Source organism: Marmota monax, unplaced genomic scaffold (genome assembly GCF_021218885.2).
Source record: "Marmota monax isolate L192 unplaced genomic scaffold, Marmota_monax_Labrador192_F-V1.1 WCK01_AAM20220418_F8-fsc00002, whole genome shotgun sequence".
In the NCBI taxonomy this organism is placed as follows: Eukaryota; Metazoa; Chordata; class Mammalia; order Rodentia; family Sciuridae; genus Marmota; species Marmota monax.
Genome location: NW_026693571.1, coordinates 21996062 through 22020696, shown reverse-complemented (window position 1 = coordinate 22020696; position 24635 = coordinate 21996062). Strand labels below are relative to the sequence as shown.

At 35.2% G+C, this 24635-nt stretch overlaps 1 protein-coding gene across 8 annotated transcripts in view; it reads left to right on the top strand.

Moving 5' to 3' along the window:
- The window catches only part of Bmpr1b (bone morphogenetic protein receptor type 1B), a 376549-nt gene that overhangs the window by 326979 nt on the left and 24935 nt on the right, over nucleotides 1–24635 (top strand). For 7 of the 8 annotated variants that reach the window (XM_046459181.2, XM_046459183.2, XM_058583843.1 and 4 more), the window contains 5 exons: nucleotides 7189–7291; nucleotides 7788–7890; nucleotides 15261–15357; nucleotides 16271–16409; nucleotides 24109–24301. In XM_046459181.2, coding sequence (XP_046315137.1) covers nucleotides 7189–7291; nucleotides 7788–7890; nucleotides 15261–15357; nucleotides 16271–16409; nucleotides 24109–24301 — 635 coding nt within the window. The remainder of the gene's footprint in view (nucleotides 1–7188; nucleotides 7292–7787; nucleotides 7891–15260; nucleotides 15358–16270; nucleotides 16410–24108; nucleotides 24302–24635) is intronic. The other variant, XM_046459185.2, reaches the window with a different exon arrangement.

Below are 24635 nucleotides of genomic sequence, written 5' to 3'. Positions count from 1 at the left end.
AATTATATGTTTGCTAATCTTTGATTTTTGATAATGAAAGAAAGAAAATCACAGGAAGAAAAACAGCAATAACAAAAGAATCCCTCAAAAGAACATAGATACACTATTATGACCAGCATAGGTGGGTTAACTTGGAGAGGTCAACAGAAAACTAATATTTGCTGAAACTTTTATAAGTTTATAAGTTTAAAATAAATTTTATAAGTTTCAGTAGCATATTTATTTTACCTATCTTTAACTAATAAACATTTCTATATAGAATGTAGCATTATCTATATTTTCCAGGTAAGAAATCTGAGGCTATGGAAAGTTAAGTAATTAGTAGGTATGATGACATGATGAAAAATCGTGGCCACAATTCCAAAATCACGAATTCTTAGCCAAAAGCCAACCCTGACACTGGTTCTTAGAGGACTGAACATCCACTCTTTTTTTTTTTTTAAAGAGAGAGAGAAAGAATTTTTTAATATTTATTTTCTAGTTTTCGGTAGACACAACATCTTTGTATGTGGTGCTGAGGATCGAACCCGGGCTGCACGCATGCCAGGCGAGCGCGCTACTGTAGCTTGAGCCACATCCCCAGCCCCAACATCCACTCTTGAGTAAAATGCACATGTATTTTTCTAATGAGATTTCAACTCCAATTGAGACTTCTGTGAGCTGAGATCAATAATGTGCAAATTACAGGGACTACTTTTGTTCCCTTGTCCTAAGACATAGATTAAATCCTTGACTTTCCACCTTCATTTCTGTTAGCTCACACTGGATTCTTTGCCCTCCAAAGAGTAATTCTCTAGATTTCTCTGGTGAAAGATAGCCACCCCCTCTAAAAGTAAAATAAAAATGAATTATTAAAAAAATAATATAAACTTTGCAAATTACATGCCCCCTTTTTTCTATTTCTATCATTTAGACATGGATTTATACATTGAAATTGCTGTATGAGTTTCAATTTCTATATTAACTCCTTCACAGACCAGCAATAAGCAATTTTCTGTCCTACTGGGATGTAACTTAAGCAACGCTGCATTAAGTCTTGCACTCTGAAGTAAAGCAGTTTTCAAGGCAAAGGGGTACTTTCTTATGCCTTACATAAGGGCTGGTCTAAGTTGTTTGGCCTGAGGCCTTGTACCAGGCAAATGTCAGTCAAACAGTGTGTCCCAGGAAGGCTTCACGTTCATCACATCCCAAAAGGGACCAGAAACGAGTACTATCTACTATAAAGAGATTCTGAAATACGTCACTGTGAGATTGTGAGATATGTTAATTCAGAGGATGTGTACAATTCAGGGGTTCGTAAATTCTTCACTAGTACCATCAATTAATTGCTCTATCAACCAAGTTCCACGGCCAAAGTCATGCCTGGATTGATCTCTATTAGCTGCACGTGTGTCTGCTACCCAATTGCATGCCATTCCCATTGCTCATGGTTTGCATATTGGAGAATATAGTGCAAATATATCATGACTGAGTATCTATATATCTATAATCCAAAGTAAGTGTAAAACCATTTTACTTTTCCCCTCACGATGATGTCTGTCTTCTAAATGTTTTTCCAAGAGTAACTTTGCATTGTAATCCTTCCAATTCCTGATTCTATTCCTAGGACCATAGACCATCAATGCAAAGTCTTAAATAACTCTTCTTATGTGATTTTTCACTATGCACATGTTCTGTATCATTTTCCTGTTCTAGCAAGTGTTATCTTAGACTTGTTTATTTTTCTCTATATAACTGAGTCTGGCTTTATATAGCCTTCCTGTTTTACTACTGTGATCTGTGATAGTCATATTTGTTCTCTCTCAACATCTCTTTCAGGTTTCTTCACGCCTTCATGAGTGTCTGTCTATTTCTAAAAATTATGTTACATTCTTTTTCCAGAGGTAATTTTTAGTATTGGACACTGAACATAAATTCTGCCCCAAAGTTTTCAGGTTTTAGAGAGATGATAAATTGAAATGTATGTTTGCACAAAAGTTATGCAAATGACATCAAGCTGCTTAAATTAGGAATTAGACAGGTCTCTCACTATGTATCTTGAAGGTCATAGGGCCAAAAGGAAAATCTTAGGGGCTGCAAGTCTTTTTACAGGGTATATTAACTTGGGCCTTTTAAACCTCTTCCTGAGTCTTCAGAAAGGTGCTCCTGACCTGGTCTCAGAGGATTTAAAATAAGCGTGCTTACTTTGTGTGCTGAGTATCACTGTAAGCCATCCAGTTTTTGCCACTGTTGCCCAGGCCACCTAAACATTGAACTTTATGATTCTTTTCCAGGAGAGCATGCTGATTTCAAACTATTGCACTCAGAAGAATGGTGGGTCCCGCATTAGAAATTTATTTAGTTGAAAGAGTCTGTGATTTCAAATTTGCTGACAGAGCCTTTATGAAAGATAACTCTCCTTTTATGCCTCTCATTAATCAGAAATGAGAATGTCAAATGAGGCCAGTTTGTTATTGGGCTTAATGAGAAGTCAATAGTATAGGAGTCTTTAAAATGGTACATAGAGAACCATTGAAGGTTATTGATCAAAGCAAGAAAATGTAGAATCTATCAGGCAATGCTGTGTGCAGTGGGTAAAGGGTTAAGAGAGGAGAGAAGTCCTTCAAAGAGACAGTGGGGATCTGCACAGGGTGGTGGAGGTAAAAATATATGAGCATTTGATGAGTGTATAAACTGAGACAGAGTGGAGAAGTCTTATATGTCAGAAAAAATAAACACAATACTAAGTCATTTAGTGTGTTGACCAGGGAGGAGGGGTGTATGCTAGTTACATGTTCTTGAGGACAGAATAGAAAAAGGCAACCCCCACTGGGGCTTTGTCATCAATGCAACTGCACCTTCCAACTGCACAGCCCTCTCAGAGAAAAAGCCAGAGGAGGGCACAGTAGAGCCATATATATTTTATTCCATTCCTTTCCAGTTGTATGGGAATCTATCTAAGAAGTTAAGGAAGGGAAACAAATCTCTAGAATTCTGTTGCTTTGGTAATTATTACTGTTCATCTTTTTTTTTTTTTAAACTTTCTAATTGGTAGAAAACACTTAGGTGGCTTGTGATTTCTATTCCCACTGCTCCATTGAATGCTGTTCTTTCTTTTAGGTTTTGGTGGCCTGTATTAGTTACTCTAATGTCACTTAGCTCAAAAGCAAAGGCCCCGTCATTCTTGCCCTGACATTCTTGCCATAACTCAGCCAGAGTCATAGTATTCTCAACAAATATCAAATGAACCACCATTAACGAAAAGCTCTATGCATTTCCAGCTGTTTTAGTTAATGGACTGAAATGTGCATGATTTAAATAGCAACTTGACAAGCTGTATACCTCTTTTGAGTTTACCTGTGACAGGAAATTTTGAAAACTTACTTTATTCCCTTGCATATGAAATTGATATTTTTGAAGATAGGATGCTCTCAAGCATTTGCTTACAAATGACCCAATATTAACCAGCCTTCAAAGATCCATTCTAACAATTACATTCAAACTAACTTTATGAATTCTAGTATTATAACTAAAAGAGAGAAGGATAAATACTGATTAGTCAAGAGAACTGTTATTTCTTTGGGTAGGTGATATTGAACCTATTGCATCCATTTATATAATTATTTTTTTTGTAGAGACTAAATTTGAAATAATACTTTTAAATTTTCAGTCACTTGATTGAGCAAAGCAGATACACTTTTAGAAATTATTTCACAGCGACGTTAATCTTTATAAAGATTTAAACTAGTTAGAGGAAAAGTTTTACGATAGTGCCTTCTCAGCTTGGTGGCTGTGAGCAGCCCTTGGGTTTTCAAAAGAGAGACCTGAGGTCTTACTGGAAGAATAGAGTTGAAGGGACCAAGGCTTGGATGAGCCTTGTACACACAGTACTCACGTTAAATCACAATGCTGTCAGTGCAGTTTTAAATGATGTATGAAGTTTTTCACCATCTACAAAGCTCATGAATGAGGATTATAAACTGATGTGACCAGAAATGAGAGGAATTAAAAACCCTCAGTCTCTACTTGCATATCCACCTAAAAAGTATATCATTTAGTCCCTTGAAGCTTTAAAGCAGGTGCACTCCTTTCTTGTTGGTTTATGTTCACTTGGACACACTGAAAAATCTCTTAAAGTGATTACTCCCCTGATGATCTTTCTAGATGTTCCAGACACCCTTTTGCTCTTAGAATATTGGTCAAATTTAAGAAGCCTTAATCCTGCAGAACCTTCTGGAGAGTTGAGCTATATTTTCCCTGCTGTGACCTCATGTAACCTTTGAATTCTCACATTCTTTGCTTTTTTATGAATTTGGTGTTCCGTGAGGCATCCATCAGCAACACTCTTTATGCTCTCAAGTGCTATCCTGTTTCGTTGTGTACTTTTCTTTGCCTGTGACCCAGAGGGGGCAGAATTTTAAAAATGGTACATCTGTTGTTCTTCTATTTTTAAAAATTCATGATCACCACTCTCATCGTGATTCATCCTATATTAATGTATACATCTCACTACTTTTGATTTGGTTTTAAAATTATTTCTATTTTGATTTCCATTATGATTCTTCATTTCCTCTTCCTGTCACTATCAACACTGTAGGAATGAGGCTGATAATCTACACACACAGAACTAAGTTTAAATAGGTCACCCAGGCAGTGTAACATCAATAAGCCAATGGGAGGAGTCAGTTGCCCTCTGTGACATCCAGCGACCAGCTCTTGATGGTGGGCAGAGTTGATCAGCTTTGACTCTGGAGCATAGGTTGGTTTAGATTTATGCTTGTTTGAGAATTGAAAGCTCTCCTGTGATTCTCAAGCTAGTTTCCAGTTAATGTTCCTTGCTAGACAGCAGTTTCAGTGAGGAATTTATAAATTACTTTAGCTTGCTGCAGATAATATGCCCCAAAATGGCTCTGTCACCTTCTTTCTTGTTCTTCAACTAATATTCCTTTCTGAATTTATATTGATGGCAAATGAATTCTTTTATCCAGAGTCTTTCTCTCTTTCACCATCCTTTTATATATTTTTTGATTCCTCTCTTTGCAAACAAGGAGGTGTACATTTAAATCTTGAGTTATTCTCCTTCAGTTTTGTATTTTCTAGGGCATTACAACAGTACTTGCCAACATCTTTATCTGATTTTTCTATTGCCTTTTTAATTCTTTTTTTTTTTTTTTTGGCAATACTGGTGTAAAGAAAATAAGCATAGAGGTTTGCACCACCACTGAGTTGCATCCCCAGCCTTTTTTATTTTTTATTTTGAGATGGGGGCCTCCATAAGTTGCTTATGCATGCCTCAAACTTGTGATCTTCCTGCCTCAGCCTCCTGAGTGACTGGGATTACAGGCATGTGCCACCAGGCACAGCACCCCTCTCCCCTTTTTTTACTCTTATAAATTTACAAGTCCTTATTTTCAGACTTTGATTAACAGGAACTCATGATTAAGGAGAAACTATTCTGTAGATTTAATATATTACATTGACTGCTATAGCCCCTATGAATTCCTAATGTCAGAAAATTAGGATGGCTTATTTCTGATAGTTCCTGAATCTAAAGATAAAAAATGTAGGTTATATATCATCTAAGTATGTAGGAAAAGAATTTTAAAAACCATATGAGTACTTTTCACTCAAATTGTTTAAATTTCTAAGGAACACTTATTTATTACCTTCAGCATCTATATGGTTTACATTTTCCTGGCAATTTTAGTGAACTGGCTAAAAAGCCCCAGAGAATTTAGAACATGGGCTATTGAGAGAATTTTTTTTCTTCTCAGTAATATTCATGCATTTGACCTTCGTCTGACAAAGGTATTTATCATTGACCCTTCCAAGCCATTCATTAGTATGTGTGAACTTTGTTCAGCTGCTTCTTATAAACTGAGGCATGCTGGATTGCTTGAGGGTGATAAGCTGAGTAAACACTTCTAAAAATGTTGATGATAACTGAAGGGCTTATGTATGGCAGAATGCTGCTACCGCTAAGACAGAACAGACAAACTACAAATCACAGCTAATATATGCTCCAAGCTTCCTTCCCTGACCTTTCAGGACTATTGTCATCTCCATCTTGGACACTGAGCATGCATATGTGTAAGAAAATAATGGAGATATGTTTTAGTACTTTGATTCAGAAGACCTGCAGTAGTGGCTTATGGCTTACACTGGGAGTCTACTGGCATTTATTACCCAAACTTGTGAAGACAGTAATGTCTGTTTTCAAATAGTTATATTTTTACCAGTTCTTGTTTTTCATTTTAGTCCCAGGATAGCAAAAAATTATGCGGGAATTAAGTAAGAGAGCCTTTATCCAAACCCTGGTTTTGCAAATATTTATCTTTCAACCTTATATAAGTGTAGTATTCTCTCTATCTCCAATTTCTTCATCTGTAAAATAGAAGAAATATTACTATTTTCTCTCTTGCTCAAAAAAAATATATGGCATTAGTGAATTTTAACCTAGGAAAACATAGAAATTAAAAATTTGCTTTTTTTGATTGTTTTGTCAAAACCCCGTCTTTCTGTTGTCTGCCCTTATCCACTCCCAGCATAAGCCCAGACTGCTTAAGCCAAACTTCTGGCCAACCCAGAGACAGGGAACCCAATGGTGGAGTCTTTGCTACCTAAGTTGTGCCCTGCTGGACTGGCTCCTACCTGTCTGTAGTTGTCATACCTCAGTGATAATAAGTTTACTTCACTACCTCAGGCCAAGGGGAGCCGGCCTAAATATTCACCTTCATGGGTTCCAACTCCTGCCTGCCTTCTCTCACTGACTGTATGACTCATGTTCTCTGAGCCTCAGTTTTCTCACATAAAAGGTGAGGATGGTATTACTTCCTCAGAGTTTTATGTCTTGATTTCTCCAGGCAAGTGGTATCTGTGAAGGGCCAAAGTTCATCAATGGTATATATGGATATCCATGTTAATTAATGATATGTGTTATTTGGACATTTTACATCCCGTTGCACAAATTTCTAGGTAGAGAAGATATTACTAAATGTTTCTATGATAATTAAATTTACTTTCATAAAAGGGAAGTTTTGAGATTCTCCAAAGTGTGTAGCTTATAAAGATCATTGACTTTCTCCTTATTTATAATGAGGCAAATGATGCATGTCATGTATTTTGCTTTCCCTGAACTCACAGACTTTCTCCCTCTGCCTCCCCACCTATCTCTCTCTCTCTGTGTCTTTCTGCCGGTTTTGCTTTTAGCACAGACGGATATTGTTTCACAATGATAGAGGAAGACGACTCTGGGATGCCTGTGGTCACTTCTGGGTGCCTAGGACTAGAAGGTTCAGATTTTCAGTGTCGGGTAAGGAAGATAACCTGATTTCATTTGTAATTTTGCATTGACTGTATTTCTACCAAGATTCAAGTAAGACAAAATAGTATTTTTCATGGCTAGCCCATTTTTAGTAACCTAGAAAGTAATTAAAAATTCTCATTGGACCAATTCTCCTTTTTTTTTGAAATGCCCTTTTTAGTTTTGTTAACTTCTTGTTAGTGTGTCATTAGTTCATATTCTTCAAAATCCATTTTATCTAATTGCATTAAACCAATACTTTTTCCTCAGTTTATGGACACTGATTATTACAAATATAGTGGTAATTTGATTGAAATGCAGAAGTTGCAATAATATACAATAATTTGAAATGAATTATCTGATACAAACTAACATTTTCAAGATGTTTGTATAAAATTATTGGATGTTTAAATGAGTTCTCTTAGTAATCGTTTCTTATATTTTAGATGAACTGAGTTTGAAATTTAGAGGAGACTCAGTTAAAGCTGTTTGGGTTCAATTTTAGGACACTCCTATTCCTCATCAAAGAAGATCAATTGAATGCTGCACAGAAAGGAATGAATGTAATAAAGACCTCCACCCTACTTTGCCTCCACTGAAAAACAGAGGTAAGGCCAAGGTGACTTTCAGGCTGGCAAAGCTTGGGCACAGTAAAAATGAACATGGGAAGCATTTTTTCTTTTTCCAGCTCTTCTACCTGCAACATTTTCCAGAGCTGAAACGGAGGGCTGAGACAAGATAACATAATGAACCTGTCACTCAGAGAGGCATGCAGACAGTTCTGGGGACAGTAGTTGCCTGTGATTCCACTTTTAGGATGTGTGTTGCTTTAACTTCTCCCCACTTCCCTCCCAGAGTCGTAGTTCCTAGAGCTTGCAGGGTGTCTCAGGAGAGCAGAGGGAGATGGTACTTCATGCTTACCCACAAAAGGTATTCAGAAGTTGTATTTAACTTGAAAACTACCATTTGGCTTCCTTGATTTTAAAATAAAGACCTTATAAAAGACTAAATAAAAGATCACTTGCTATATGACATTTCATTTTATCAATGCTAGAGTAATTTTTAGTCATCATATATCAATAGACTGATAAAATAGGGATGATGTTTATAAGTTTTAACTTTAAAACTTATACATTTAAGTTTTGCTCATTGAAAAAAAAGATATTAAATCCCAAAAGACTTTGTATTAAAAACAACTCCCATGTTTCCTTTCTCCTCTTTGTTCTCACACAAATAAATTATTTGTATTGTTGTGGTCTTGATTCCTAAGTATTATATAAGTGGGTTCAAGGGATCCTTCATGGTGGATTTTCTTTCTTTCTCCTTTTTTTTTTTTTGTACTGGGGATTGAACTTAGGGAACACTTAACCACTGAGCCATACCCCCAGCCCTTTTTATTTTTTATTTTGAGACAGGGTCTCACTGAATTGCTGAGGACCTTGTTAAGTTGCTGAGACTGGCTTTGAACTTGTGATCCTCCTGCCTCAGAATCCCAAGTCACTGGGATTACAAGTGTGCTACATCAACCTGGCTGATTTTATTTCTTTTTTTTTTTATTGGTTGTTCAAAACATTACAAAGCTCATGATATATCATCTTTCATACATTTGACTCAATTGGGTTATGAACTCCCATTTTTACCCCAAATACAAATTGCAGAATCACATCGGTTACACACTCACATTTTTACATAATGGCATATTAGTGACTGTTGTATTCTGCTACTTTTCCTATCCCCTACTATCCACCATCCCCTCCCCTCCCATCTTCGCTCTCTACCTCATCTGCTGTTGTTCAATTCTCTCCCTTGTTCACCCCCCTTTCCCCTCACAACCTCTTATATGTAATTTTGTGTAACATTGAGGGTCTCCTACCATTTCCATATGCTTTCCCTTCTCTCTCCCTTTCTCTCCCCCCACTACACAATGGAGTATTACGCAGCACTAAAAAATGACAAAATCATAGAATTTGCAGGGAAATGGATGGCATTAGAGCAGATTATGCTAAGTGAAGCTAGCCAATCCTTAAAAAACAAATGCCAAATGTCTTCTTTGATATAAAGAGACCAACTAAGAACAGAACAGGGAGGAAGAGCATGAGGAAATGATTTTATTTCTTAAAAAGAAAAAGAATTCACATCAAAAATTCACAATTAAAAAAAAATTCAAGCAATAAGATATATAGAAATAGATAAAGACAATTTTTGCTTTCCAAACTATACTTTAGAATTTGAGAAAGAAAATGTAAATAATTGACTTAGGTTTGGTGAAAATATTTCAATAATAGAGTTAGACAATAAAGTATGTTAGTTACATAAAAAAGTGAGTGGCTAGCTCTGGGGTGGAAGGATATCAAAATAGCCTTGTAGAAGTGACGCTTTAATAAGACTTTACAGATGAACAAGAATTACCTAAGTGTGAGGAAGGATAGGCTACATGGGTGAAATTTAAAAACTAAAATGACTAATGTAAACAAAGCATTGTGCTGAGTATTATGTGAACTGACCCAATTTATACCTTACAGCAACTCTACGAAGTACTTAGGACTGATGGTCCCATTTTAAAGACGAGGAAATTGCAATATACAAAAAGGTTAACTTCATCAAATTTACACAGCCTGTGCGTGACACAATTTGCTTTGCTTATTTTTCACTGCAGCACCAGCAAAGCAAAATACCTTAGGATAATATTCTTTCTCAAGAATGAGGAAATATGAAAAATAATTAGATCAACTCCAACACCTTCATCAAAAACAAAATATGACTCAGAAGCCTAGTAACACTGCAGCTGGTGGTAAGAATAGAAATGAGAAGAAATGTCTGTTCTGAAGTGAAGGAGGATGTGAAGAAGTCCCTCATCCCAAAATTACTTCTTAAGTCACATTGATTTATTTATTTGTTACCCAGGATTGAACTCAGGGCACTCGACAACTGAGCCACATCCCCAGCCCTATTCTGTATTTTATTTAGACAGAGGGTCTCACTGAGTTGTTTAGTGCCTTACTTTTGCTGAGGCTGGCTTTGAACTTGTGATCCTCCTGCCTTAGCCTCCCAAGCCACCAGTATTACAGGTATCTGCCAGCACACCCGGTTTATAGCAGCATTTGTTTATTTTTAATGAACACTTAAAGAAATGATAACAGTGTCAAAATGAAATAAATAGAAGCTCTTGCTTTATTAAGTAAGATGCTGATTTGGCTTTTGAAAAAACAAAATTTCTATAATTGAAGAAATTTGGTGTGGGTTTTAATGTTTAAATATTGAAATTACTCATATACTACATATAGACTTTATAGAAAATTTTTCAGAAATAACCTTCTGTTTTGGAATGTGATAATTTTAACGTAGTTTCAGTCAAATTATAATACAGAATTTCCAAAGTTGAAAATTATTTTTCCATTTAATAAATATAATGTGAGCAGCTTACAGATTTATTTTAAAATGCTATCCCTGACATGCCAGAAATGGTGGTATACACCTATCTATAATCTCAGTGATTTGAGAGGATGAGGTGGGAGGATAACAAATTTAAGGCCAACCTGGGCAACTTAGGCCCTGTCTCAAAAAATAAAATAAAATAAAGCTGGGGATGTAGCTCAGTGGAAGAGCACCCCAAGTTAGATCCCTAGTACAAATAAATAAGCCAACAAGTAAGTAAATAAAATGCTGTCCTTTAGATATTGCCAATTATAAACTAAAGTCTGTAGGTGAAGGCATCTAACTAGTGAAACATCCATATTCTCCTCAACAGATCAAATGTATGCTAGTGTACAGCATGTGAAGGGGAGCCCAGAATAGACCTTCTGTTGTGCAGGTTGTGCCCTCAGTATTGTAGACCAGTATACGAGACTGAGCTCAGTTCCTTGCCAGGGAGTAGTGCTAACATTTCTTGCAATGCTTCGCTCCTTTGGTGCCCACTGTGTGTTCTTGCTGTGAATAAGCATAGGCTGTTGTGACTGGCACTGAAGAAGAGATGGCTCAGGAAAGCCGAGCAGATGTCCAAAGCCACTCAAACATGCAGGGGACCATGCTCATGATCTGTAACTAGAGAGATGCGCCACAGTCTGTGGACTGGCCCAGGACACCAAAGGCTACTCAGCAGCCGGCCCCTTTAGTCCTGGTTTCTCACTCTGCATGGATCTCCTCCTGAGGTAGCTGCTGAGTGGCTCAACTCTTGTGGGAACCTGTATCTAGGAAGCTGTGGGCTGTGCAGAATTGGCATCAGGAGAGCAGGCTGGTGAGAGGCCCAGTCCTTGAGCTGCGGCCAAGGCAAGGAGAACTCCTCTACCCTGAGGCCATTCAGACTTGGAGGAGCTGCAAAAAGGGGCAATTGTTAAAGTGGGTAGAACTGCCTTCCAACTGGGCAGCTCTTGAGAATGACACATGACTGGGTTTTATGCCAGCTATGTCTCTGTCTTTTCTTACCAGTGTACATAAGATATACTGGTATTTGTCCCCTCATGCCCCCCCAAAAAAAATATAATAAAATAAACACTCAATTCCTATCTGGGAAATTTGGATTAAATTTGTGTGTAAGACAGATGAAAGGAATTCAGAGGTAATTAACTTATCCCCCCCATTCTCATACAGGAATTTGGATATAAAAGTTGTTTCTTAAATCTCCTTTGTTATCAGGAGATACGATCTTAAACAGTTTTATACGTGAGAATAACTAGAATATTGTTTTTATTCTTAAGAAGAATTTAAATCTAGATTTAACTGTAAAAAGAAATCCCAATATATGATAAAAGTAAATATATAATGTTATTACTAACATTGTGTGTCAAGACTATTCTTTTTAAATTCTTTATACTGTATTGATTGGATGATATCTCCTACTTATCCATAATCATTAATACTTAGAGTGCTTGAAAAGATATCTTTGGGCAAGTGATTATTTTCCAAGATCCTTTCTAGCTGTATGATTTTTTTTTCCTTTTTATTTCATGTTGCAAATATGAACCACCTTCCAGTCCTGTAAACATAGTCCTGTCAGCCTGAGGAGTTCCTAACTACTCCTCTGCTGGGTCATTAGTAGTGACAGGTGCAGTTTTGTTTCGAAGTTGCTGATGATCCTTACTTGCCTCTTGGAATCAGTTAGACATCCCTGGAGACCTCTTGGTTCCATTTCCTGAGTAGTTGGAGTGACAGTACAGGTAGAAATAAGCTGCCCAGAGAGATCTGTGGGCTCTGCTCTTTTCCTGATGGGTATCTGGCCTTGTTGGCTTTGGAGACTCTGGCAGAGACTTGAATGTTTACATTTGTTAATGCTCTGAGCCCAGGTAATGGTAGATTAAAACATGACTGGTGTGACAAAAGGTGTATTGCTAAGGATCACCTGTTCATGAGGAGAGACAGGGGGATGGACAGGGAGGCTGCAGGCACTAGGGTATTGGGGCCAAAAAAAATGTGAAAAGGGAGGTAAAACTAGCCTTAGAGAAAGAGCTTATTAGTAAGGAGAGAACCTCTTAGAGCCTTTGTGGTCTCATTGTTTTCACAAACCAGAAAGATCATGAAATGAGAAGTAAATACAGTGTTCTTGCAGTTTCGGGTGTATTCTGTACTCATCATTTACATGAAAAATAAAAGACAAGGGAAGGTGAGAATTTTAGTAAAACTGCATCACCGGAATTAAAAAGAGTTTTGTGTCCTTATACTGAAAATGTGTTGTGATTATGTGAACCTCTGTAGTTTTAGTTGAGTAGCATTCTTTTTGAATTTCTGCAAAATCAAACTTTTCTTACTTTTAAAACTGGGAATACATTTTAACCTAAGTTTCTAGTTACAGTTTTTTTTATTTATTTATACATAGGAAATGGAGGAAAATTTTACTGAAATAATTTTTGTTCAAAATTTCAGCCTGCTAATTTTAAGAATCTACAAATTATTTTCAAGATTTGCTAAGTAGTGCATTTTAGACAATGCACTTGCTATTGCATATGTTCCACTGCTTTAAAGCTGGCGTGGCTTTTGCAGAGTACTTTAGTAGTTAAGTTCTGAACCCCTTTATCCTGGACTATTGGCAACATTTCTGAATTTATGAATATAAAACTACTTGTTTTTAATGTTCATCATCTAGTCTTTTGAGAAATAGACAACTTTCATAAATAGTCATATGGATCATAAATAATTATTAAACATATATTTTAGACTCTTAAGTAAATTATAACATTCATTTTAGAAGTATTTACAAGTGGATAGGAGTGTTATTCTGCAACTTTATATAGTTAAAAAATAATACAGACATACAAAAGTAAATAAATACAAATGCAAATATATGTATACATATGTGTGTGTATACTGATACACACACGTATGGGACACTAATAGAGCAAGAGAATTATAAAACAAATATAAAATTTTAACAATGAGAATAATTAGCATATTGGAGTTGTTTATTCTCATAGATTCTCTGTAAGGCTGAAATCTTTTCAAAATAGTTAAAACATTCTTACATTGATAATGCAGTCTTTTTTTAAAGGATGTTTGACAATATGACTTGAAATATATGTCCTTTGACCTAATAATTATTATAGGAATTCCAAAGAAATAAGCATTGACATGTGCCAAGACATATGTGTTTACTTACTATAGGATTGTATTTATTATAATAAAGAAGTATTAAAGCAAAATCTTTGAAATCTCCTAAATAAACAAGAGAAGACTGTCTAATTAGGATGTCCCTACATATAATAATATGTAGTCTTTAAATCATGTTTCAGAAAAAAAACAAACACTTGTTGTTTTGGAAAATGTTCACAATATTATAAATGAAAATAATCTATAATGCAATATATTATACCATTTTTGAATGATTTTGCTTATGAATTTTTTTATTCATTACAATGATACCAAGATGGCATATACTTAACTGTTGGCTATAAATTCTCCTGTGTGGTAATGAGGTAGTGATTTTGTTTTTAACTTTAGTTAATTGATGCTTTTTAGTTTTTCTTCATATAACATATACTTTTTTAATGGAAAAAAAGTAACATTGGGTGGGATAAGAACTTCATCCAAAGAAATTGTTTGGGTGGCCATATTTGTAAAGATACACAGTTGGAAAATCTCCACTTGTAATAAAAGACAATAATAACTCTTCTCAAGGTAAATGTTGCCCTTAACAAAAACAGTACTTATTCTGTTACTGTATGAGTACAGTGCACATGGCTTTAAGTCATTTTTCTCAAAATATGGCCCAGCAACCACTGCATAAAAATTACCTGGGTGTGGTGGCTCACACCAGTAATCCCAATGACTTGGGAGGCTAAGGCAGGAGGATTGCAGGTTTGAGGCCAGCCTCAGCAACTTAGCAAGACTGTATCTCAAAATAAAAAAGGCTAGGATGTAGCTCAGTGGTAAAGTGCTCTTGCCTTCAATCCCCAGTACCAACCAGCCAACAAACAAACAAAAACCCATACACACACAGTCATAAATGTAAATATGCATTTGTATTGAATGTCTTTCTGTCATTCTTACTCATACAAAGTTTGAGAAAACAAGCATTAAGTAAATATGGTTTGTCAAGAATGAGAGTTAAGACAAAGTGAATATATTTAATGTATTTTTATATTATAACTTCTATATTATATATATTTAATAATATATAATATCATTTAAAAGTTTCACATATTCTTTGGTAAGAACACATTCATTCTTTTATAGTGTGTTTCCATTTGTAAAAAATTGTATTCATGAAGGACATCCATTTGCTCTTGTCCTGTTCTCTCCATGGGTTTATCCTGTGCCAAGTCCGTTCCTTCCAGAGAGGAAATATGTGCTGTTGAAATGTGTCTACGTGAAGGATGATTGACATAAGTCAAACATGTAGTTTTGAGTGTCTGTATATTTTTAATCAATTGTCATGCTAAAGTGTTTTCATATCTTGGATATATTGCTTAGCAAGTACTTTTGAGAAAAAGTTATTTCCTCATTTTAAGTAAAATTATTCTCCATATCATGACTCTCTTTTTAATTTCAGATTTTGTTGATGGATCTATACACCACAAGGCCTTACTTATATCTGTGACTGTCTGTAGTTTGCTATTGGTCCTTATCATTTTATTTTGTTACTTCAGGTAAGTTTCTAACATGTAGATATGGAATTTGGCATTCATAGTACCTTTCATAAACTAATATTCTACCATTTTTTTCTATTGATCTTCTTCATTGAAGCTTTCCTTGGTCTAATTGGATTTTAGACTTAAAATATTTGAAACTATTGACAAATATTTATCCTAATGAAGTTATAAATAGGTACCCAACTCATTTCTACTTCAGACATCAAAACTATTCTTATAAATATTTCATCTCTAAGGAAATCAGAGGGAAGTTCCAGGACTGATTACTGCTCAGGTTGATTCTAAGTAAAGCAAGGACTACGCTGAACTTTGAGTAGTTCAATTTATTCCATATTTCTTGAGCTAAAAATTTCCCATATAAAAGATTTTAAATATAATTTATAGATTAAATGTTAAAATAAAAAGTTGTTATAATAAAGTATGACAGCTACAAACTATTTGCAGTCACCTAAGAACTTATTTTCTAGTTTATGAAATATGAAAGATCTTTATACCCATGTCATTTGTCTTTTGAGCAATTTAATATTCATTTATGATACTCTGCAAATGTGTCAATGAATTGATTCAAATAAATTCATGTTCTAATTGAAAACATTATAATTAAAAGGAAAATAACTTAGGGAATAAATATTGAAACTATGTGGAAATATTAACAGAATATAGAAGTGCAGTTGAAAGAAGCAGAAAAATTGTAAATGGTTGACACTGTGTAAAAAACATGAAGTTTATTTTTAAAAAATCAGTCAAATTTAAGATTTGTATTTTAGAAACCTTAACTAAGGGCAACATTTGATCTTGTCTTGCATTTTTGTGATAAAATCAAACCTGCTGTGACTAGTGTTTATCTGCAATGCTTTATCTGTGTCAGTACATTTCAGTTTCTAAAATTATCCCAATCGTCTATCCTTAGGTATAAAAGACAAGAAACCAGACCTCGGTACAGCATTGGGCTGGAACAGGATGGAACTTACATTCCTCCTGGAGAATCCCTGAGAGACTTAATTGAGCAGTCTCAAAGCTCAGGAAGTGGATCAGGCCTCCCTCTGCTGGTATGAGAAGAACACATCTTGAAAGGAAATGTCTTGTGAAAGGAAATGTCAATAAATATAGGGTTTCATTTTACTGAAATAGATAGGACAGTGGAGAAGGAGAACGCTTTAGGCAGTCGATTGGACATCAGATTTCAGATGCAGGGCTTCCTGATAACATTTTGACATATTGAGGGTAAGGTGATTGTTTTTTAATGAAAGTGTATGGTTACAACCTAGACCCTCAGACATCTTTCTGATACAGAGCAGATTAGAAATCATTAAACATGGGACCATCTTCCCTCTGTTTTCATTGAGGATAGCATTACAGCACTTTGGCCTGGCTACTGAAGGCAAAAGTATTACAACCAATTGGGATCTGAGCACTTCTACAAAGGAAGAAGGCTGCATTTCAGCCACAGAGTTCATGTTTCAAGTTGAGATCTTAGCTTTTCCATTCAGGAGAGGTTTAATTTTCCAATGGTGAGTACTGCCAGCCTGGACAAGCATATATATATACCAAATTCCAGGCACTTGCTTTAATGAGAAAAATATTTGATTCTTTTATGAACCATGAAGAAAGATAGTTGGGATTCATGATATAAATAATTCTCCTGAGGAATGATCTGGTTCTGACTTTGGATATCTTATTTACCTTACTCATCTGATGGCCTTTGATTTACTACTATGAGTAATAATTTTGAGACCAGGCAGAAAATAACTTATGGAGCTCTTTCAGCCTTCTAAAATCTTTGATCCTGCTAGGTTCTTTCCCTGGATATGACATTATAATACCCAGTGCTGCTCCTGGGTCTTCTTTCTTGGCTTGATACCCATTGCACCTAAGCTCAGCCTGCCTGCCCACCCTCTCCTACCTCCCTTCCCTAACTGCATCCTGAACTCTAACTTCACCTTTGAGTAATTAATTTCTTTCTTTCTTTCTTTCTTTCTTTCTTTCTTTTTTTTTAAGAAAATTCTCTTTAATGGTCCAAGTTCAAAGTGGAAATTCTGGTATGCATTATTATTACCACAAACAGAAACAGCCTATACACAGATATGCACAGATTCATGGCAAGTTTCAGTTACAAAAGAGGTGGAAGAATTTTCTTGACAGTTCTTTATGTAATTCAAAGTAAATAAAATTAAAATTTTGCAAGCCACTACAAATATTATTGCAATTGGTATTTTAATTATCATGCATTTACTATACTAGAAAGGAAAAAACCCACTTTTACCCACTATCCAAAAAAAGAATTAAATAATTTTTTAAATGACTGTTCTACTCAAAAGGGAATATGAATAAAATGGTAAAGTAAAAACAAAACAAAACAAAACAAAACAACAACTCCATTTCAGGATGGGGTGGTAGGTCAGTATTAGAGTGCTTGCCTAGCATGTGTGAGGCACTGGGTTTGATCCTCAGCTCCACATTAAAAAAAAAAAAATGAATAAAATAATGGTATTGTGTTCATCTACCAAAAAAAAAAATTAAAAAGCTATTACATTTGTGCCAGTATCATCTAAATTAAGAGTGCAGTATCTTTCAGACATATCACTAATAAAAACAAACTACAGATATTTGAAAAGTTGTACTATCATGAACAAAATACTTCATAGACATTTTTAACCTTTGAGCAATGAAAATATTTCCTTTGTCCTCTAACATAAAAGGAGGAAATCTGTTAATAAAATAACTAATATTTCTATGTATATAGTGCTTTCGAAACCACCACATCATTTTAATATATATATATATATATCATAGTGATATATATGTGTACATATGCCATTGTTTTAATATATATACATATACATATATATCATAATGATATATGTGTGTATACGTCATTATTAACTGAAATTTACAGATAAGAAAGCTGAGACCAGTGATCAGACATTCAGAATTTGGTGGAGCTGAAACCTGAATTAAGAACTTCCAGCTCTACATTTCATATAATTTCTACTACACCCAAAGAGAAAGAACATTTTTATTTGTTAGTATTTTATTTTATTTTTTTTAATTTTTTTTATTGGTTGTTCAAAACATTATAAAGCTCTTGACATATCATATTTCATACATTAGATTCAAGTTGGTTATGAACTCCCAATTTTACCCCAAATACAGATTGCAGAATCACATCGGTTACACATCCACATTTTTACATAATGCCCTATTAGTAACTGTTGTATTCTGCTACCTTTCCTATCCTCTACCAACCCAGATGCCCTTCAATAGATGAATGGATAAAAAAAATGTGGCATTTATACACCATGGAGTATTACGCAGCACTAAAAAATGACAAAATCATGGAATTTGCAGGGAAATGGATGGCACTAGAGCAGATTATGTTAGTATTTTATATATGAAAAATCTCTGCATTTAAGGAAGATAAACATCATCTTGCCACCCATGTAAATTCTCCATATATAAAGCAATATATTTTTATTTTTCTTTGACCTGTACTTGAAATTTGTTTTTGTCGATAACTATCATTTTTTTTTAACACAATGACCTTTCTGTAATTACTTCTTGAAAACCAGGTATGTCCACATCTTCACAAATATAAGCTCTTTATGGAACATTCCTCCAACTTATGGCCAAGGCCTACTTCACATTTTATCTCTCACAACTTATCAGTTACCCAAGAATGAGCCAATTTATTTTGACTTTTATCATAATATTTTCCTTTTAATACTAATATGGCTGCTTAAAATAAGGTTACAATTAATGTTAATGTATCTGTGTGTTTTGGTGACCTGGGTCCTGTTTGAAGGTGGAGATTATATTTTATTCACTTTGAATCCCCAGTAGAATGTCTGATTCATTAAGGGGCTGCTCAGTCATTTGTTTTAGAAAGCTTTCGGTTCCTACTTTGGCAGTCTATAAGGATACTGTTTCTATAATCAAGATACCAGAATAATGACATTTTCCTTATATCATACAATTATTAGGCATACAAATCCTCAAGCCACATTGCCTGGGTTGTCTAGTCTAGACAATGGCCTTTACATATATTCCAATTTAATCTTCATTCTAATCCTGTGATGTAATAGAGCTAAGTGTCACTTAATGACAGGGACAGATTGTGAGGAATGCATCACTAGATGATATCACTGTATGAACATTACAGAGTGTTCTTATACAAACTAAGCAAGCTCTTCCATCAGTAATCAAATTCATTGTCTTATGGAATCATCATTACATATGCAGTCTGTCATTGACCAAAACCTTGATAAACAGCACATGAATGTACTAGAACTATATCCTTGCATTTCACATCAGGGGATACAACAGAAATAGACCAACTAATTGGTGTGTGAAAAAGTAAGGATTTAAACCTAGAATGATGGGACCCAGTCAGGATTTGAACCTAAAATCTGTGCTTTTAACCTTTGGAAGATAGGAAGCAAATGTTCAATAAGTCAAAGAAATGCATTTGATAGGAGAAATAAGGAAGGAGGGTTCTATAAAATCCTGTCAGTAAAAAAAAAAAAATAAACAAATAAAGTCTCAGCATTACAACTTTAATATCTGGTTTTAGGATTTGGTTTTTCAGATTAAAATATGCTGAAGTATATGGTCTTTTGTCCATATATTATTGTGTAAATGAATATCTCACCTTAGTATAGATTTGTTGTTTATCTCATTAATGGAAGAAAAATTCATGCCTTAACACATATGTGGACCTAATGTTTACCAGATGACTTTATATCCTTTAATTTGGGGTCCTCTCCTTTTTTTTAACATAAAATACCTATTTCTTTCTTCCTTAAAGAGAAGGAATATCAGAGTTTTTGAAAGAATTAAGATAGTGTATGTTTCTGTTCTTTATGTGTGATGCACATGTATTCACACACACACATCACAATTCCTGGCATATTATTTAACATACATATAGTATGTATTTAATAAGTAATAACTTATTGATACTTACATTCTATTTTTTTGATTTTGTAAAGAGCACAAGGTAATTTTTCTAACTGAACATTAAAGCTCTTTAGTGAGGAGTCTTGTGAAAATCTTTCCCATACATATTATTAACACAGCCTTATTAAGTGAAGTATTTTAAGCCACATATTTGTTTGTAGAGGGGTGGTGTGTGTGTGTTTGTGTGTGTGTGTTGCTCATTTAGAGACACAGGAGAGAGTAGGCAACATTATTAACAGATACGTATTTTTGGCCGTCCATATGGTACATGGATTTAAACATTAGACACTATCAGATCATTAAATAAGATGCTAATCCTGGAATAGTTATAGCTCTTTACAAATCCTTATACATTCACTTGTATCCAGTGCACATGAAATAATTCTTTTTTAGAATCACAGTTACTCTGATTTATATGTAAGATGAAATCAACTTGTAAACAGAAAAGGTTTCTCTTGGTTCACATTTTAGAGATTTCAGTCAGTTAGCCCTGTTACTTCAGGCTTGTGGTAGCACATCATGACAGGAGAGCCTGAACTGCCCATCTCATGGTCAGGAAGTAAAAGAGAGAAAAGAAGAGTCCATGCTCCACAATCCCCTCTGAAGGCACACTTCCAATGATCTCAGTTCCTCTCAGTAGGCCTCATCGGTTAAAAGTTTCCACCTCCTCCCAATAGCACCAAATTGACCTTTGAGGGGCACTTAAGATCTAAACTACAGCAAGATATTTTATCTGTACACCCAACTTTCAAATATTGATGTCTACCAATATAATATAGAATGAAAATGTAAGTACAAAAAGACCAGAAATATTTGCTAAATCAAATAAAAACTCAAATTAGTTTTTAAAATTTTCAAGTTATATTTTCATGCCCTTAGATGTTATAATCCCAAAATATAAGTGCATTTTAAATTCCTGAATGTTAATTTATTATCTTGAAGATAAGTTGGTCCTAGTTTATCAGGCTTTGCCAATGCTGTCAGTACTTTCATTAAAGAAGATGTATTATCACTAGAAAAGAAGCAGATGCAGAACTGTTTATGTTAGGGAATAGTCACAGATTTACATACGCAATGTTTTGTAACATCTATAAATCGAGTACAATCTCTCTTTAATAGATGTGGCAAGTTTCCTGTCAAGTGAGTAATTAAACTGCTTATGTATTTGGCTCCCAGCTGCTCAGTGCTCTTGAAGCTCCTGTCAAACGGTTTGGGGATGGAGGTATACCAAAGGTTTCCTTGCATAACACATTTGGCTGCTAAATGGAGGGCGACTGCTTGTGTGTACATACTTGCTTGCTTATTTCCATTTGGCTTCATGGCTTTATAGTATATCAGTAATTCTCTTATTTTAAATTCTTTTAAAGAAACAGACTTTTCCCAAAAAGCTTTCAGTTTGTTATCAGTGCCAATAATGGTTTGGGGAATGAATAACATTACCTTTTGAATTGATAAAATACCTTATGAAAAAAAAAAAAAAAAAACACCAAGAACTGATCCCTGTTGTAGACATCTGTGGTAGGTGGAATAATGCCTCCCCCCATTTCCATACCCTAATCCTTAGGATCTGTTATGATAAAAGACAAAGGGGAATTAAGGCTGCTGATCTGCTGAATGTGAGGTGAGGTTATTTGGATTATTTGGGCTGTTCATTGTTATTGTACAGAGTTAAAACTGCAAAAACAAAATGGAAAATTAGGTTTTTACTCAATATAAAACATATCTGTACATGAGTACATTGTAGTTTTCTGATCAGATTTTACTAGAGTTCTTTGGATTCTTTATGAATGTTTTATAGATTATGTAAATTACCAGAGGTGTTTAGGCCTTCCAGTTATGGAACCATTAATATCGGTTTTCTTAAAATATCCTTTTGTAAGTATCGATTGGAGAAAGATTATGTGTACAGGGACATTTAACTTTGATTTCACTTTTATTTTCTTTTTCTTTGCTCTACTGCATTCTTTAAAATTTTTCGGAGCTGTCTTATAGCTTGTTAAATAACTTTCTCTTCAGCTCGTTAGTTTTCTCTCATTAACGTTTCTCTTTAATCTGCTGCTTTGCCTGTCTGTTTTGCATTTTTAATTGTGACAATTAACTATTCTATTTCAAAAGTGTAATTTTCAATAATCTCTTCTTGTTTGCTTATTTTTCATTTGTTGTTCTGTTTCTTAAACACTTCATTTAGTTAGTTGGAATTCTGCATCTGAAAATTATAATAGGTTAGCTGACTGAGTTAAATTCATTTGCTGTGTTAATATGGACTCACAGTGGCTGTTTCCTTTTGTCTTCTGTTTTAAGGAATTCATTCTGTTGGATCTTCTCTCCCTTTTCCTCTTCTCCTCTTTTTTTTTCCCCTGTTGTTCTCTTCCTCCCCACCCACCTTGGAAGTTTTCTCTATTGTGAGTCCAACAGTGTATTACAGTCAAGTTATGTGATCACAAGAGTTTCTTCAAAATACTATGATCCCACCATGACTGTGGAGTGAAAAGTATTCGGCATTTGATTTCCTCTAGAGAGGATTTATGTTCATTTTTCGCCAAGAGCCATGACATGTGCCCCACCTAGATCAAATTTAGTACTGTTCCATGGTTTTAGCTTAATGCCGAAGTCCTAGAATTGCCCTGGCACATGACTAAATGGGTCAGGGTCACTCCAGGAGAACTGGGCTGGCACAAAATAATGACACACAGACAGAGAATTACCTTTTTCTTTGGGTTCCGGGACGGCCCCTCTGATCCAGCTCCCACTAAGGAGGCAAGGCAGGCAAGAGAGAGAGGGAGCACACCTCAAACCCAGATGTTATTAATGGAGGGAGCGAATCTATGGAACAGTCTATCCAAAAAAAGGGCAGAAGGGTGGGATTACAACAAGCAGATGGGTGTAATTGAACCCCATCAGGTAATGCCCATTCCTAGAGCTACACCTTTATTATCAGAGTAGAGGTAAAGTCCAGTTGCATTGCAGGGGGCAATACCACTCCAGTACTTCTCTACTGAGGACTTAAGTAAAGGTGTGTGCATAGCTCCTGAACAAGGTGGCCCCTGACACTAGAGTTAAGTCCCCTTAGTTTTAACAAATGTTTGAGGTCTTATACTTTGTATACAATCAGAGATATGAAAAATTGTTCTCCCTATGTGTAATAAGAATTGTGATGCATTATGCTGTCATATATAAATAAATAAAATAACCTTAAAAAAAAAATCAGTGTTTAGATTCTGGATCCCAGCACTGGTATTATTCTCTGCCAGACAGCAGTCTGGCTCTTCTGTATGTTTAATGTATATTGTTCCTTGCTTTGGTCTCAGTTCCCTCCCTTCTTTCTATTCCTTTTTCTTTCTTCCCTTTTTTCTTCCTTTTTTTTCCTCATGTGCCCAACAATATAATTTTGTTTCATCTTAATGTATCTGTGATTGTTATACGTTGGCAAGAGTTCCTTCAGAGAAGCCAGGAACCCAGTATAGTGGGGAAGTCAAAATATTCTGTTTTGCCATTAGCTTCGAACCCATTCACTTTTTTTCCCTCTGTAAACATTACAATAAGAGGAATGAAATATTTAATAATTTGGAGGCAATATGTTGAGCATTCAGAATCCATAACCATCTCAAATAGGTTTAAAAGGGAATAGTATAAATTAATAAATAAATACAAATAACTCATCTATATAAAGAAAAATCCTGACTACATATATTTTACATGCACTAATCGTTTCTTCTCTGGAAGAAAAAAAAAACATTAAACAAATCTGTAGTGCCATGAATACACTAACAAGAGTGTTTTGGGATTTCACAGGTCCAAAGGACTATAGCTAAGCAGATTCAGATGGTGAAACAGATTGGAAAAGGTCGCTATGGGGAAGTTTGGATGGGAAAGTGGCGTGGCGAAAAGGTAGCTGTGAAAGTGTTCTTCACCACAGAGGAAGCCAGCTGGTTCAGAGAGACAGAAATCTATCAGACAGTGTTGATGAGGCATGAAAACATTTTGGGTAAGTCTATACAGCGGTGCTCAGGGTTTTCTGCTTCCCTTGGTCTTTCCGGCAACATCTGCCTATGAAAGTCTGTGTACATTTGCTATGAAATGTATAGATGAGTAGAGCTTTTCTTCTTGGCATTGGCCCAAGACCACAGCTTCTAGTGGGAGGCCTTACAGGCGGAATGACCAAGACACTCCTGTGAATGGATGGCAGGCTGAACTTGGAATGCTCTCAAATGTTTTTCCTTCAGAAACTGGAGATACAAACGCAACACCAGAATTTCTTAGGATTTGAAGGAGCATGTATTTTTTTAAATGTCAAAAATTATGGGCATTTTATCTGCAGG